We start from the raw sequence: 16,829 nt of genomic DNA on the forward strand, positions 1-16,829 counted from the left end.
ATATATATATATATATATATATATATATATATAGTATTCAAATAAATTTGTTTGGCTTATGGTAGAATTTCGAATCATGTCAAGCTATTCATAAGTCTAGTTAACAAATATTATTTTGCTGGCCAAATGTCACATTACATAACCAATATTCATGAGTCAAAACTTCACCATAGTAGTATTACCTAGTTTGTGATGTTCTGGTGTTTATGAGTTATTTGGTGCTATGAGACAAATTCAACAAAAAACATGCCATGCACTAATGCTATTATTAGTGCATATATCCATTCCATTCTAATCTTTTAATATTTAAGTAAACCTATAAATAAATAGAGTGTGCTCAAAACTGGCACTTCAGTTTTGCTGTTTTATCAAAATTGGTATCAATAAGTAACATTTTAATGGTAGTTGTATTGTAATAGACTGTAGACATGTAAATACATTGCATCAGTACTATACTGCATTAGTTTATCATTGCAGTCTCACCTTTAGCATTGCCTGGAGCGTCCTGTTGTTTGTCTTCATCAGAGGTGGAGGAGGCAGTGCAAGAGGAAGAGCCACACTTCCTCTTCACCGTATTTGGGATGTTACAGCTCTCCAGATACCTGATGAACCAAATAAAACCACGAGTTCATGGCCTGCTGTTGGATTGCTATCACAAGGACTAGAGATGCTAACTATACTATAAAATTATTAATCTGAAATTCACAACACATAATCAGTGACATACGTTGTATCTTCAGGATTCAGTGCACTAATGATCTGAAACACGAACCTTACAATACTATCCAAGCAGTTGATTTGCTGATAAGAGTAGGTGGTGGGCGGCTCCTTACGCACGATCAGGGAGGGTGCGGAGCTCTTCGAGGGTGGTGCAGCACTAAGACTGAGACTGGGGCCCGGCACTGCAGCTCCACCTGCTTGCAAAGCACCTGTTTATCAGACAGAGAACATCTTGAAACTAACAACTTTCAAAAAAAAAGAAAAAGAAATGAAACCGAGCAACTAAAGGCTGTGTCCTTACATTAACTATGAATATACTGTGAGTGATTTTGTACCTGCAGTGGAATGTCTTTTAGGTGGAGGTCGGTTGCGGGATTCAATGAAGACTTGTTGTCCACTGGTCTTCACCATGTGAACATCTTTGCAGATTTGCTGGAAGGTCATCTGTTTGAAATGCAGTTCATTTAATTTAAATGTTTACTATCCATCTCTGGCCTGCCTTTTATTTATATGAATAGTCCTAACAAGCACCTCAATACATAATATTTAAGGCCAAGAGAGATTTTTTAGGTCAAACACGGACTGACCCCTGCTGAAATGAGGGGCTTTAAATGTACAATATTAACATAACGGGGTTTAAGTGCTGTGTCTTTAAACACTCACAGGTTTTTGGAGCTGTGAGGGGTCCTCCAGACCCGGTCCACTGCTGTCTGATGAGGAGGCGGCACTGGGCTGGTGCTCGTGGGATCCATTGCTGGCCAGGCTGCTGTAGCCCTGAGAGCTGCCGCTGTGGACAGGCTGCACCAGGAGCCTGTGAATTTGCTCACTGAGCTGAGCGATGTCTGGGGACAAGGTCCGCTCCTCCAGACCCCTCGGCAAAGTAAAGACGTCCTCATTCAGTGGAGACCTGGAAGGAAAGAATCAAGAGTTAATTGTGTGTATGTACAGAGTACAATTAAGTAGACTGTGTGTTTGTTAGTGGTGGGCATTTTGAATTTCTCTAGGGAATCATTTTACCAAAAGGCTTCAGTTCAGTTTCATTCACTCATTCTGATTCACTGACTTTTCCTGTGTGTTACATCAATACACCAGTAGATTAGGTGGCGAACAGTGAGTGTCTTTTCGAGTGCTATGAGCAAGTCATTAAATCATACATACAAAAGATTTGCTCAAAAACCTTTCACTCATATGGATTCAGAATTACTCTGAATAATTAAATTATTCTGAGTTGTAATATTGACCATACCAAGATCAAACCAATGCATTTTCAATAAGGTACTCACAATTACAGTAATTTTAATTGTACACAGTCATTAGCTTCTGCTCTGCTCCCCCTTTTGATGAACGTTACATCAATACACCAGTAGATTAGGTGGCGAACAGTGAGTGTCTTTTCGAGTGCTATGAGCAAGTCATTAAATCATACATACAAAAGATTTGCTCAAAAACCTTTCACTCATATGGATTCAGAATTTGTTGGGAAAAATTATTCTGAGTTGTAATATTGACCATACCAAGATCAAACCAATGCATTTTCAATAAGGTACTCACAATTACAGTAATTTTAATTGTACACAGTCATTAGCTTCTGCTCTGCTCCCCCTTTTGATGAACTGAATAACTGTATGAAGCAGTGACAATGTGTGCGCATATACAGTATGTGTAGAAGCACTATGAGTTGGGAAAAAAAAAAAAAAGGTCCTTGGGAAAAGTATCGAGCTCATAAAAAATCTGTCTGTGTCCACATGACAGAGCATGTGCTTATGAGTGTGATGGCGTGTCTGTTGTGTGGGTGGTATGTGATTGAGGAATTACGTGTGTATGCCTGTGTATTTGTGCTGTGCACATGCCTAGAAGTGTGATGAAGTAGAAAATCAAGGTGCGCACTCACTTTTTTCTTTTACATGTTAGCTATTCAAATCAGACTCATAAGTGACTGATCTTAAGATTTTCATAACATTTAAACTTTAAAAACGTTTTTAAAAATCTTAAGTGACTTATGCTCACCAAGAGAGTAAAAACTAATGCAGTGAAACATTACATCATTTTAAATAACTGTTTTCTATTTTAATATGTAGGGTGTCTAAGAGTTAATTTTGGACTTTGTGTGTACTCAGGTTCTTACGTTCTGACTTTGTGGCGGCCAACAATGAAGGCCACTTTCCTGCTCCAGGGGTTGATGAAGGAGGACCAAGAGGTGTCTATGGTCAGATACTCTCCATTATGTGTGCACATCCGCAAGGGAGAGTGTTCAAATGGCTGCCCTGCAAACTGAAGTACTGAAAGAGAAAGAAAAAAGTGAAAATGTAAATATTGTACTGTACTGCTCTCATCAAAGAAAGGAAATCGACAGAGGTTAGAGAGAGGAAGGGAGAGGGACTCACTCTTCTTATGGATGGCCAACATAATGGGTCTGTCATCTGGATGGATGCACAGCAGAACTGGGGTCCCCACCAGTTCCTGAGGCAGGTACCCTAACAGAGGAACTGCCCGCTCATCCACGTCCTGAAAGAGACAGCTGGGGGTGTGACTGGTGGTGAATATCCTCTTATCTGGAGGAATGCGAGGGGCTGAAAGAGGGATGGAGAGAAAGAGAACGAAACCCAAACCAAGTTTAAAAAGGCGTTTGTACTTTTTCCATTTGGTTCAAAACGTTGTGAAAAAACAATATACTTGTTAATTCAAGAAATGTACCTTCATATCCCGAGTGCACTCTCTCTGCGATGAGCAAACAGCAGGGTTGAGGGTAAGCCACGTCAGAGTCTTGGAGCGTGAGCAGGTAGGGGGTCAGTCTGAAGGGGTAGTACCTCACATTGCCACTAGTTGAGATATCTCCACTGATGCGACAAAACATGGACTTCTCTTGGGTGCAGTCCACCGGTGTAGAGACTAGTGAAAAGAGAGATCCAAGTTGTTTAAGACTTTAATTGTATTGCGTGGCCATAACTGGTCTTGGTGGTCCTGGTTCAACAGAGGACACATGATAGCATCAAAAAGTAACAACCAAAATACACCACGGACAAACATACCAGAGCCGATGCAAGAGGCCCAAGGAGGTAGTTTGCTGGGCGCAGTGTTGCTGTAGAAGGTGCTCACATCCTGGGGAGCCAAAAGCTCAGAAAACAAAACCCCATGCAGCTTCTCTGGCTTACTGCGCAGAAGAGATGAACCCTGTGGGGAGATGTACACAACCTTCCCAGACAGGAACGAAACCGCCATGGAGAATGTGTCCTGCACAAGAGAAAAAAAGACTTTTGTAACTTCTAACAAATACTCTTCCTAAACGATACAATCTCTCATGGTATCTTACAAAACAGTATTGTTTATTCTGTTTATTTATCGCGAAAGTATTTTAGTTAATAAAGGTACATTTAGGAAAAACTAAATAAAACCATCAATCCAGCTAAACATGGTGACAGATTCACTGACTGACTCCTGACAGTTTCATCATCATCTCCTCACACCACTCTCCTTCGTCATCTTCTCCCTTATTTGAAATGTTAGGACACGATGTTTACACGATTTATCACTTAATATTTTCCAAATCCTATTTGTCTGACATGTCTGAACTTTCAGGCACAGGTCAGAGTCAATGGAAGCACAATAAGGAGAAAAGTGTTCAGGGCTAAAGAAAAATCTTAGCCATAGAAACAGGGACATAAACTCTGGCCCCAGTTATGCTACTGGTTTAGACACCCTGTGTGTGTTCTTTTCAATTCTGTTTTTCAGTGCAAGAACACATCTTGTGTGAACACCCCATCCTTTCTCAAATGCTTTTCCATCTACACCCACACAAATTGATTTGACATTATAAATGCAAGACTAGACCAAATAGACAAGTGACGTCCAGGTCAGCTGACTGAACTTATAATCAAGCCCTATCTGACACGTCCCATGTCTGTATTAAATGTGAACAGGGAAATGTGAATGTGCTGGTGTGAACAGCAGGTTAGTGTTTCTGTAGCAACTGACTAGGTCTGCAAGACTGAGAAAAGCTGTGTACCATGTTACAGAGAGAGAGTGGAGAAAATGAAAAGAAAAGATGTGAAATTTGAGTCTAAATGATTTTGCCATCTAGATTGTGTCTGTAACTCGCGTCTTGTCTTTGTTGTTGCTGACAGAATTATAAAACCAGTAACTGCACTGATGAGACTGAAACTACCTTTCATACAATAATATTTAAATATTGTGTTACTACAAGAGAGAGGAATGGGTTTGTGTGCAAATCAACATACTGTATTTTTGAGCGTGTATTCGGAGGTGATATTGTCCAGTTCTTCAACAGTGAAGGAGGAGAGATCCAGACTACAGCCATGACACTCCTCAACATTCCACTGGTGATAATACTCCTGATTGGCTGCAAGAGTCAAAGCAAAAAAAGAAAAGCTTTGACATTAACATTATTGGACCCACAAACTCCATTCATATTATAGGTGAAGGGTATGAACCCTGTGCTTCTAGCGGCACCAAACAAAATTCCAAAAATAGTGATTATTTTCAAATGCTTCAATCACAGTGTTTACAATTAATCTACAAATGGCTAATTTATAATTGAAGTTCTGGGGAAATAATTTTCACACTGAAAAATGTTGATACATCACACCTTTAACTCAATTCAAGCTGTTGCCTTTCCTGTCAAACATAAAACACAAACCAAAATATGAAACTCCCTCTCACCTCTGACTTGTCTGACACAGCTGAGGGCGTATTTGAGTGCGTTAAGAGTGCTGGAGCGTCCCTTCATCTTTCTCTCTGGTGGCAGACGGATCTTCAGCTCATTTAGAGCTCTCATCAGCTCTTTCTGGGTTTGGACGCGAGCAGACTGATCACTGCTGCAGCCGCTGGTGGATGGCGGGTCTTGTTCAGAGCTGGCGCTCAACAGGCTGTAAGCCAGAGAGCTGCTGGGTGGAGAGGGGCTGTGAGAGTTTGAGCTGAGGGAGAAGGCATCAAAAACAAGAGAGTAGCAATTTAGACATTTAATCAGGAATAACTGAACAGATTTTTGAATATATTTCTAGTCTCTGAAATCTTACTTTCTTCTGAGGAATATATATATATATATGATATGGGTTTTTCACTGGCCGATGCCGATATTTAGAAATCAGGAAAGCCGATGGCCGATATATGATGTTGATTTTTTTGGCCGATTTTTTTTCTCTCTTAAAAGTGAGTTTGACTAAATGATTATTGCAGGGTACAAGATAGTAATAGCAAATAATTTTTTGCAAACATATGCTCTGAGACAACTTTGGGCGATCTGGTGTCCATTCTCTTTCTCTCACCTCTTGTTGCTCTCCGTAGTCTCCAGACACATGCCTGAGTCTTTTCCATGCTGACTGGAGGAACTCTGATAACTTCGGTTTGACTGTCTCCCTCTGGATCCATTCCCTCTCTCCATCCCTCCTTCACTTTCCCTCTCCCCAGAGTCATTTCCACTCGATAGTCCATCCGTATCATCGGAATTTGTCCCACGGTTGTCACCTGCAGATCCTTTGTGATCAGATACCCCTCCCGGAGATGATCCTGTCCCGCTATTTACCAGATTTAATGAGAGAGAACTCTCACTCATGCTGCAGGATCGGTTTACAAGCCCTGCTTTTTTCTCGACCCCTCCTGCTCCTCTATCTGTATCATTGCTGGGGGCGGCCTCTGAGTTGTCATCACTCATTATAATACTGTAAAAATAAGCGGTTGCTAAGGTGATAAGATTCAAGAGTTGAATAAGTTCTCTAAGTTGGGCTGCTTGAACAACAGTGGGAAATCATTTTGGTGGAAATATTCTTCACAGATTTGTTCCGTAATACAAGAATCATTGCGTATCCGGGTGTCTCACCACCCTGTCCTTTGTCTCAGCTCCTCTGGAACCGCAAATCAAGTAGTGCAAGTGCAAAATATTTTGTTAACTGCTTGAATTTGTTGTTCAGCTCAGAAAAACAGACACGACTGGTTGTTACGAAACAGACTTGGCTGCTGCCACAAAGGCAGATGGAGTGTGACAATGCGAAAAAAAAAAGTGTAAAAAACAGCCACTGGGAAATTAGGCTCCTTTTCAGGGTCTGTCTATTCTGTTTGCTTCTCTTTGCCCTCTGTGACACTCTCTCTCTTCTCGGAGGACAGCTGCAAGGAAAAAAGCAAAAGAAAAGGTAAGCATCAGTCTGAAACATACACATGTACAACAAGACATACTGAGCTGGTTAGTCATCTTGTATTAGGTAGCCCCATAAAAAGGTATGGATAGCATTATTTGGGAACAGCTTGTTCTTTAACAGGAAGTGCTACTCAAGGAGAGTGTTTTTGTTTTTCAACAAGGTAAATTATATGTTATCAGCAATTTTGCACAGAGGGATGCTGCAAGTGAGAGCTCAGATATTTGGCCACTACAGAGGCTTTTTCTAGTCTCCTTGGTAACCAAGAACACGATGTAGAACCACACATCCACTCTCTACCTTCTGCACCTTCAACCACGCAAGCTTGTTTTTGTCTTTTGCATTTGCCTACTACAGGGACACAACGACATCAGTGTTGACCTCAAGCTTCTGACAGTGATTAGGGTCAATGTGTTCCAACTTGGGTATTTAATGGTATCCCAGAGCAGACCACTGTCTGCACTCTCATTGGTAGATGCCGCATTGTGGCGTTCATGTGCGTTCAACTCGTAAATACGATCTATCCGACATGACTTGAACGCACCATAACACACCAACTTTGAGGACAAAATGTTCACTTGCTGCCTAATATATCCCACACACTAACAGGTGCTGTGAGGAAGAGATAATCAGTGTTATTCTCTCTCTCTCTCTCTCTCTCTCTATATATATATATATATATATATATATTCACCTGTCAGTGGTCATAATGTTATGCTTGATCGGTGTGTATGTATGTATATATATATATCACCTATAAAAAGCTAACGATCACCTCTAAGCAAGCAAGGGAAGTGAGACTAAAAATTGAGCATGAAGGTAGAAACTAATTCTAAGCCAATCAGTTACTCTAAGGCATATTAACTATGTGGCAAAGTATAAATACACCGGGAAAAGTGGCTACTGGTACTAAAATTGGTAATGCATGTACTGGATTGCTACATAAATTTTCCAGTTTAAGGTAAAGATACCAAAACCCTGTTTTTTTCCCCAACATAGTAAACTGCATTGACCCATTTGCTTTAATTTGGCTCACCTCAAACAAACCAAAGACCTGTTTATTAGTACTTTTCATATTTGTAGATGTGAAAATGTCTAATCAGATGCTTCCAGAGAAGAACCATATACCAGAACACTTTGTTAGACTTTGTAGACATACTGTTCGTTAAAAGGCTTCTTTGATGCACTATTACCAAAGAAACTATTACTGAACTATTTATAATTCACTTAAATAGCGTTTGCCAGACTGAGATTAAGAGTATTCTAAGTATGTGCAGCTTTGATCAGCATGAACCTTTTAGCTCACAACAAGCTTAAAATGTCCAACAAGCCATTAAAATGAGCACAAGGGTAAAGGTGTTTATATTTCCTTGCAATTAACAATCCAAGTTGATAACAAAAGGTCAAAAGTTCAAAACATCAAGCAGTTACTGGAAGGAAGTGAAACGCCATTTCTGAAATTACTGAGAACACAATCGGTTTAAATCGAACTCGGGTTTGGAGCAGGCAATCGAATCAAGTGTGAAAGCACCCTTACATTCCCGCTGGGTTGAGTGACACTAATGCGGGCATGCACAGAATGATTAAGGTGTGGAGAAACTTACAGACTGGTCACACTTAAATCTAAATCCACCTGATATGCAAACAGTTCTCCCTCTATTCCTTCAGTAGTTTCTACTAGCAAAACAGCTGCTTTTCCAAAGCATCTCGCCCTCAATATAGTCATGATCTGCTGACTGGCTGCATGCACTGCTTGTCAGACTCCCCTCCGCCGTGTGTGTGGTAAATATAAAGCACACGTGTCTGCTGATTCCATCAAGTTGAACGGTCTCCCTCACAGCTTTCATTAAGTTTCATATCTTATCAATAGGTTATTTGTAATCAGTAAAATCAAGTTAAGTTTTAACTGACGAATTCCACATGAGCAAAATGGCTGTTGTGATGATACCCAGAACAACAGCACGACTGCAAGGATTCAGAATTATTTTTGTATATATATCTTTCTATAGCAGCAATAGTAAGCGGGCTCCAAATTAAGCAATAAATGCAATAAAGTTATTTGTTTCAGTCCTGAATGAATGTTAATAAAAGTTAATAAAACAAAACATTTACTGCTAGAGTTCAATTAAATAGGTTAAAAGAAGACTGCAGTGAATTCAACATATATATATATATATATATGTGTGTGTGTGTCCTCAGTACTGTATTTTGCATTGCAACTACATTTAGCCCCATCAGACTAAATATACTACTTATTTACTTCACCTATAAAAAGTTGATTTATTTATTTTTAATAAGAAGAGTTCATTATAAGTTAGTTGAATATGCTGTGGCACAGAGAGCCTCCATCATTGATGTAATTTTACAGTAATGCATGTACTAAATGAAAACATGTTTGAAAAATTAATTCACACAGCGAGCAGTTCTGTAAAATTGCATGGCCCAAGTTATCCAAAGCCTAGGAGCTATTTATTTAAAAACAAGGCCATAGGCATATAGTTTCATATGGGGTATCAGCTGCTTTGACAGACTGCTGGGTAATGTGGAGGTGTTAGCTCTACCGCATACTTTTACTGATAGACTCAATCTACAGCCAGCTTTTTGGGGCAATTTAACTACAAACAACATAGCTGTCATTGCGCATTAAACAGGAATGGGGAAAATAAATATGCATAACTTTTCATTTCCAGAGAAACAGAAAGAAAAGAACTATCAAGTAACTGTGACTAAATTACCCAAATGTGAACTGAAATTGATCGTACCACTTTTGTTTTGATATGCAAAGAACGCTATCATATTAGATGCATCACACATTTTTCACCGAACTGTCACCTAGTCTCACATAGCCAGACTTTGAACAAACAACATCAATTCTGGTATACTATTTCGGTCAAGAGCTGCACACATGTATAGACTGCCACGGTGAACATGTACAGCATGAACGGTCTGTTTTGTTTTAACATGTCAATTTGGGACAGGCTTATCTGAAATTGTTCTAGTTGACTGGAGGGGAAAAAAACTGATTCAATGGCACCAAAGTCTTGGTCCATGAACAGCCGCACAGAAAATACCAAAATAAACAGAAGAGGGACTCATACAAGGTACAATACAGGAAATAAATGTCACAGATTGACTTCCTGGTCCAATTCAAAGAATAAAAATTGGGTCAGTGGAGTACAGTATATTTTGAATGTAATATTCGTTTTTAGTGACCATTTATTATTTATTCAAGAGATATATATATATATGACATTCCTACCACAATTTCACAGGTCCCTGCAGTTCCTTCGTGAACCCCTAGGAGTTTGCAAACTCCTGACTGAGAAACACTAATGCAGGCACTAAGCCTTTTTAAATGTCTTTTAATGAAAACGTTTTCTCTATCTATGTGTGGTCCTAAATGGTACGCTAAGAAACCAGAAGGATGACTTTCAATAGCCTGTAAAATGATGATCTAATTGGCATACACTGATTTGGAAAATCACGAGCACTCAGAGCAGTATTTATTTGCCTGGACAGACTGAACTCCCAGGTCTCTTATAGTAATACAAAGCAATCATCATTAGGAGCGGTTCTGGTGAGTATATATCCGGGGCTTAGCCCAGAGACATCCATGTATGAGTCAGAACACACGGGATACACTTACAATACAAATAAAAGAGTTTACTGACAAGTTGACCTTTTGTGAAAACATGTCCCAACAGCAATATTAGTATTCACAAGCCAAAGAACATCGTATTTATTATATTAGCTTATCACAGTTTTAAAACATTAGTATAATCATTAATACTATAATGCAACATAAGGTATGATAGCCTACATGTTTGTATTCCAACCAGCCTCATCATGGCTATTCTATTAGCACTTATAAACCACACTTCATCCAAATCAGCACCTACTGTTGGACAAATCTAATGTTGTAAACAATCAGTAGAAGAAAATGTTCAATCTAGACAGAAGAAACATGCTGACCTTACCTTCTGGATCTTACTGTTCCGTTTTCTCTTGAACCAAAGGGCAAATTCCTCTACTTTCATATGTCGGAACAGTATTATAATTCCTGATGTTATGAAGTCGGCGGAATGTGAAAACGACGATTTTCCGTACGCAGTCTACTGACATTGCGCTGGTATGGTGTGCTACAGAGTTGTTTCCCCCTGACTCCAGACACACACGACTACACGTGCTTTCCAATCTTTCTGCAAATCTCGTGCATCGAGGAATTCCATTGGCTGTGCCAGCAGCAAAACAGGAATTCTATTGGTTGACCCCACCCATTCACAGCGAAGTGTTCGCTGATTGGCTGAAGCCACGGGCGCTCGCTGCACGTTCATCAGCTGTCACGTTGCAGAGCGCCTGTTGTTGTAATACACGAGTGCCCAGTGTTAGTGCGCAGTACGAAATATTCATTGCACTTTTACATTTGATGATGTTTCAATAGGTTTTCTTGCGTATTTTGTCTTTTTCAGAAATTTTGCTCTAGATGTTTTCAAAATAATGCTTCTAAGGATGTTATTTTTAGGCAGTCCAATAAAAATGGGAGAAAATGTATTCAAGATACATACAATGAGTTTATGTTTAATGTAAATTATATGCAGGTTCTTTTTATGACCCCTTTTAACCGAATCATAGATACAGCAGACTGAATCACAGGCAGTTGCATGCCGTTATTAACACCCTTTTAGCCCATACAACTTTACAAAATAAAGCCTACAGAAATATGTGACTGCATATAGCTTTAATGAACCGTTTTAGAGCACGTGCACGGGACGAAAACCTTAAAGAGTCGCTGAATGTTTATTTATTTTTGAACGAACTGTTAAATCAGCGAGTCTTCCCAACTCTACTGTTTTGAAATGTATTGCACAGCTCGACTGAAAAACATGGGGGTGTATGGGCCATGCACAGTTCCACGTGCCTCAGAGGCAGGCTGCTGGTGACGTCAAGCAGCTTCAGCAACAACACCCTGGGATTCACGTGGCTGGCGGCGTGTCTCGCTGTTGCTGGATGCATGGATGAATCCATCAGCGTCAGAGAAGCGTCTTAGTCAGGCTGACCTCCATTTACCTGATTGGTGAAACTGGGCCTTTGCTTTCCAATATCGGGCGAATTTAGTTTGGAGGCAGGCTGCATTAACGCTGCGTTCCAGACAAGTCGAAATTCGGATCTTTCCTACCTCCTACTTGGAAATAACAGGCTCGTTTGAGATGCGGCCAGCCTCGCCTGAAATGTAGGCGAGAGTAGGCGGCTGCAGTGAGGGGAGAAGTGAAATAAGTGCTGTCAAGACGGACAGTTCTGAGCCCTCGAAGTAGAACAAGTACCTAGCTACCATACCAAAGGCGGATATCGCGTTATTCACACTCATGCACTGTGTTGCTGATATCATTTCAGTTCTGTTGCTTTTATATATAAACAAAAATGATGGACAAGACACTCAAAATACTTACTATTTAATTCCATTCGAGAGACGTGTTTATCATCCATTTTTACTTTAATACAAACTTTTAGTATTTTTGGCAACAATATATCTCACACAGAGATATCGCACTGTCATAGTTTTTGGGAATATTCATCATGCATAATTTAAACAAATAGTGGGATCAGATAAAAAAATAAATCTAACATTTGACAAGAGAACGCAACATCACAGGTTGATTGAACCACTGGGCATTTACTGTGTTGTCAGCAAGTCGTTTTCCCATCCTGCTTTTGCAGTGCAGCCTGAGAAGGGTATAACTGCAGCCTGGAGATCTCCAAATGGGGGCGGGAACTCCAAAACGGGGTGGGAGCTCCAAAATAGAGCGTGGCTTCCTCCCATTGACAGACAGGCACATGACACGCATGCGCGATTATTTCCTCCAATCCACTTCAGTGCAAACTCCGCCCCACAGCTGATTCTAAAGATTTTATTGGTTGTGTCAATTAAAGTGTTGATTTCCTACACTATGCCACAAAAAATGCTAACCCCTAAACCTACCCCACACCTGACCCTAACCTTAACCAGTGAAATTGACTGCACTGCGGGATTGGCGCTGAATAGCTGGTAAAGAAAGATGCAGTTCAGGAGATAAACAGTTAATAAGATTATGCGATATGAGATTGTTCCTGCACAAAAACTGCACAATCCTCTTCAATAATATCCTCTGCCTCTTAATAGGGCTTAAATTGATAAGCAATATAGACGACGTCATTGTTTACAATACAACTAAACACAATCAAGCCTAGAAAAAAAACAATCAACCACCCCTTTAAGCCATAGCCTGTTTATGTTTATGTTTAACATAGTGTTTATGGTTTTCTACGGAGGTTTAAAAGCGCTTAAAGAGAGATTTTGCGCATTGCGTTCATATTCTGCTGTTCTGTGGCCACGGATTTGCGGGTCTTGTCTTTTTCTCCTACAGATGACTTGCAGGATCCTGTATGTTATAGTACTAAATTAGTTTTAATCACTTAACCACCACAGCGTCTTGTCTCCATTGGCAACACGCACGATTCGTGTGGATTGCAAGTAGCTGCTGAGAGTGCAAGTGGCGATTGCAAGTGACTTCGTGATTTAGTTTCTTTTTTTCTTGTCTTCACCACCTGGCTACTTGTATAAAATGTTCAGAGATTCAGTTAAAAAAACAATTAATCAATTAAATAAAATAAAAAAAGACCGCAAGTGACGTCACTCGCGGAAGTGCAGGTGTCTGAGAGTGCAAGTCTGAAGGGAGTCCAAGATGGCGTCCTGCTAACTTAACTTTCGCCGACCTCTGCTGACAAACTTTTATAACAGCATAAATATCATTCCCTAAATTTTTTTTGTTGCACAAAATCACCCACATTTATCTTTCTGCTTTCGTCGAGATTCGAAATCTGAAGCCGACCGCTGACCAAAGGAAAGAGATGTCGCGTGTTTCGCGGCAATCTGACAAGATGGACTTTCATAATTATGGAGCTGTGGAAGAAACTGGCTGGGGCCAAAACTCCTCTTCCAGATAGCCCAGCTAAACCTTCATCCAAAAAGGGAAAGGCACATGATGATAGCTCCTCTGTTGTCTCAACGCTCTCAAATCTGATTATCACTCGCTCTGACACCATAGAAAAAATGGTGAGTGAAAATGCCTTAAAAATCGAAGGATTAAAAAAACGGTGGACTTCGTATGTGCTGAATTAAACGACATTAAAGGTAAAGTCAGTCATGTTGAGACAAGATTGAACGTTGAAGAGAAGAAGATGGTATTCTGTGAACAACGTCTCACTGACTTGGAAAGATACTCCCGTCGTTGGAATCTACGTTTACATGGTGTAACTGAGAAGGAAAGAGAGGATGCAAGAGCGGAATCCATCCATATCTGTGAAGCTACGTTCCCTGAGGGAGGAAGCAACCTAGCAGACAAAATCGACACAGTTCATCGTGTGGGAAAGAGGATCCAGAATAGTTCTCGACCGTGACCTGTCATTATTCAATTTTCTTCGCGAGTGACAAGGGACGGCGTGTGGAGGGCAGCGAGGACATCGGAGTTTCTTCGTGCCAATCAACTGCGCTTCACTGAGGATCTCATCACGTCGGATCGGGAAAGAAGACAGCTGCTTTGGCCTGCTATAGATAAGGATCGAAAGGAGGGAAAGAGGGCTCACTTCGTGGGAGGTCGTGCCTTTGTTAATGGATCTGAAATTCATACACCTTAAACATGGCACACTGTTTAACTTGTTTAAGTTAATGCCGAAGATGGGATTCATTTGACTGTTAGTCAGCTACCGATGCACTTTTATCCCTTAAGGGTTTTACTACTAGTATTTTTGTTCTATTATCTTTTGCTCTGTTTTTTGTTTTTGTTGACTGTCTATTTCAATTGTTTCTCTCAATGCTAGGGGGTTACGTGATAATGTCAAGCGTAAAGCTTTGTTTTTGTATGCTAAATCTTTCAAAACTGACTTTTGTTTTTTCCAGGAGTCTCACTCTGTTTCTAATGACACTACTTTTTGGAAAAACGAGGTGTGGATGGCTCATGGTTCAGAGCGTTCTGCTGGTGTTATGATAATGAAAAACCATTTCACAGGTTCAGTTTTACAGAGTTATATAGATCCAAAGGGGCACTTTCTGTTATTGGTAATTTGTATTAATAATATCTTTGTATTAATGATTAACATTTATGGGTATAATACCTCTCGGGAAAATGACCTGTTATTTGAAGAGATAGGAGACAGTTTTTTGTTATGGCTTAATACATTTCCTAATGCTGTAATTTGTATTGGTGGAGATTTTAATATCACACCTGATAACAGTCTTGATAGATTTCCTCCTAGGCAATCTACTTCTCCTAATTTAAAACTGAAAATGTTCATGGAGAAGTTTGGTTTAATAGATATTTGGAGGGAGAAGTTCCCAAACGATAAATCTTACACATGGGGTAACAAGAATCGCTCAAGACTTTCTCGTTTAGATTACTGGCTTGTACCATACTCTTTCAAACTTCATTATAATGTTTCAGTTAGTATTCTTCCTTCTCCCTTAACGGACCACCACACTATTCTCCTTTCTACTCCACTATCCACAGGACACTCAAATATAGGCTCTAGAGCCTCTTACTGGAAAATGAATTCCTCTCTACTTAAACATGACGAATTAAAAAAAAGAATTTCCTCTCTGATTCGACGCTACTGGGTGAAAGCTTCTTCTGACAAAAAAATTTGGCCTAAATTGGGAGATGTTAAAATATGAAGTAGGGATGTGCATTAGGCATTTTAGTAGCAATTTGGCAAAACAGAGAAGGTATGAAGAGGAGAAGGTTATATCAAAGATCTTAACACTTCAGAGCAAAACTCAGGATGGCTTATCAGAAACTGACCTGACAGAACTTACAGAGCTCCAAGCTAAATTAGACCGTATTTATAAATACAAAGCTGAAGGTTCCTATGTCCGTTCAAGGAGGAAATGGCTAGAACAAGGAGAACAGAGCTCTGCTTATTTTTTTAGAATGGAAAAACACAATTCTAAGAATCTTACCATTAGTTCTCTGCAAATTAATGGCATTTTGACAGATAATTCTAAAGAAATTGCCTGTTTCTGTAGTAATTTCTATTCAGAACTTTATAAATGTAATTACTGTAAAGATTCAGCCCTTCTTTTCTTTCATTCATTAAATGAGGTTAAATCATTATCTAAAGATGAGCAGCTTGCATGCGATAAAACTTTAACTATCACTGAAATAATTGAGGGGATTGAGGGCCTTAAAAATAACAAATCTCCTGGAACTGATGGCCTAACGGCCGAGTTCTACAAAAGCTTTGCTGAAGAATTGGCACCATTCCTGCTAGAGATGTTTTTGGAGAGTATTGAGTCAGAAACTTTGCCTTCTAGTTTAACACAAGGGCTTTTAACTTTGATACCTAAACCTAAAAAGGATGTCACTTTGATAGATAATTGGCGACCTATTTGTCTCCTTAATAATGATTCTAAAATTTTAGCTTGGGCTGTGGCCAAAAGACTCAAGTGTGTTCTAAGTTCAGTTATCGATGAGACTCAATCAGGATTTATGCCAAAAAGACACATATCAAACAATATCCGACTTGTTCTAGATTTATTAGACTATAGCGAATTAGTTAATGATGACAGTCTTATTCTTTTTGTAGATTTTTACAAAGCTTTTGACTCTCTTGAACACGAGTTTATTTTTCTATCTCTTAAAAAGCTTGGGTTTGGTGATCCATTCTGCAAATTTATAAGAACTCTTTATAATAATGCCAACTGTTCCATCAACCTTAAGTCGGGTACCTCGCCTAGATTTCAATTGTCAAGAGGAGTTCGTCAGGGTTGCCCTGTATCCCCTTATTTATTTCTTGTGGCTGCACAACTTCTTTCCTCCTCTCTTTTGAGTAGTCAGCTGCAAGGTATTACTATTGACAACAAACATATGCTTATTAGTCAGCTAGCTGTGGGACATTTCAACTCGAACATCCGACCTCGTCTCGAATGAAGCA

The 16,829-nt window shown here is 39.7% G+C and overlaps 1 protein-coding gene and 1 pseudogene across 3 annotated transcripts in view; one reads left to right on the forward strand and one right to left on the reverse strand.

Moving 5' to 3' along the window:
• Positions 1-11,048, reverse strand: part of LOC107557521 (period circadian protein homolog 1-like) — a 28,346-nt gene extending 17,298 nt beyond the window's left edge. For 2 of the 3 annotated variants that reach the window (XM_016240965.1, XM_016240963.1), the window contains exons 1-12: positions 10,844-11,048; positions 6,003-6,837; positions 5,398-5,651; positions 4,956-5,077; positions 3,750-3,951; positions 3,415-3,609; positions 3,105-3,290; positions 2,846-2,999; positions 1,384-1,627; positions 1,056-1,164; positions 773-929; positions 484-602 (exon numbers count right to left, since the gene is read on the reverse strand). In XM_016240965.1, the coding sequence (XP_016096451.1) occupies positions 484-602; positions 773-929; positions 1,056-1,164; positions 1,384-1,627; positions 2,846-2,999; positions 3,105-3,290; positions 3,415-3,609; positions 3,750-3,951; positions 4,956-5,077; positions 5,398-5,651; positions 6,003-6,388 (2,128 nt within the window). In that variant the 5' untranslated portion in view covers positions 6,389-6,837; positions 10,844-11,048. The remainder of the gene's footprint in view (positions 1-483; positions 603-772; positions 930-1,055; positions 1,165-1,383; positions 1,628-2,845; positions 3,000-3,104; positions 3,291-3,414; positions 3,610-3,749; positions 3,952-4,955; positions 5,078-5,397; positions 5,652-6,002; positions 6,838-10,843) is intronic. The other variant, XM_016240964.1, reaches the window with a different exon arrangement.
• Positions 11,049-11,749: 701 nt separating this feature from the next.
• LOC107557500 (uncharacterized) lies at positions 11,750-14,537 on the forward strand (annotated as a pseudogene).
• Positions 14,538-16,829: the final 2,292 nt, after the last annotated feature.

The sequence above is a fragment of the Sinocyclocheilus grahami genome, unplaced genomic scaffold, assembly GCF_001515645.1.
Source record: "Sinocyclocheilus grahami isolate Dianchi unplaced genomic scaffold, SAMN03320097.WGS_v1.1 scaffold605.1, whole genome shotgun sequence".
In the NCBI taxonomy this organism is placed as follows: domain Eukaryota; kingdom Metazoa; phylum Chordata; class Actinopteri; order Cypriniformes; family Cyprinidae; genus Sinocyclocheilus; species Sinocyclocheilus grahami.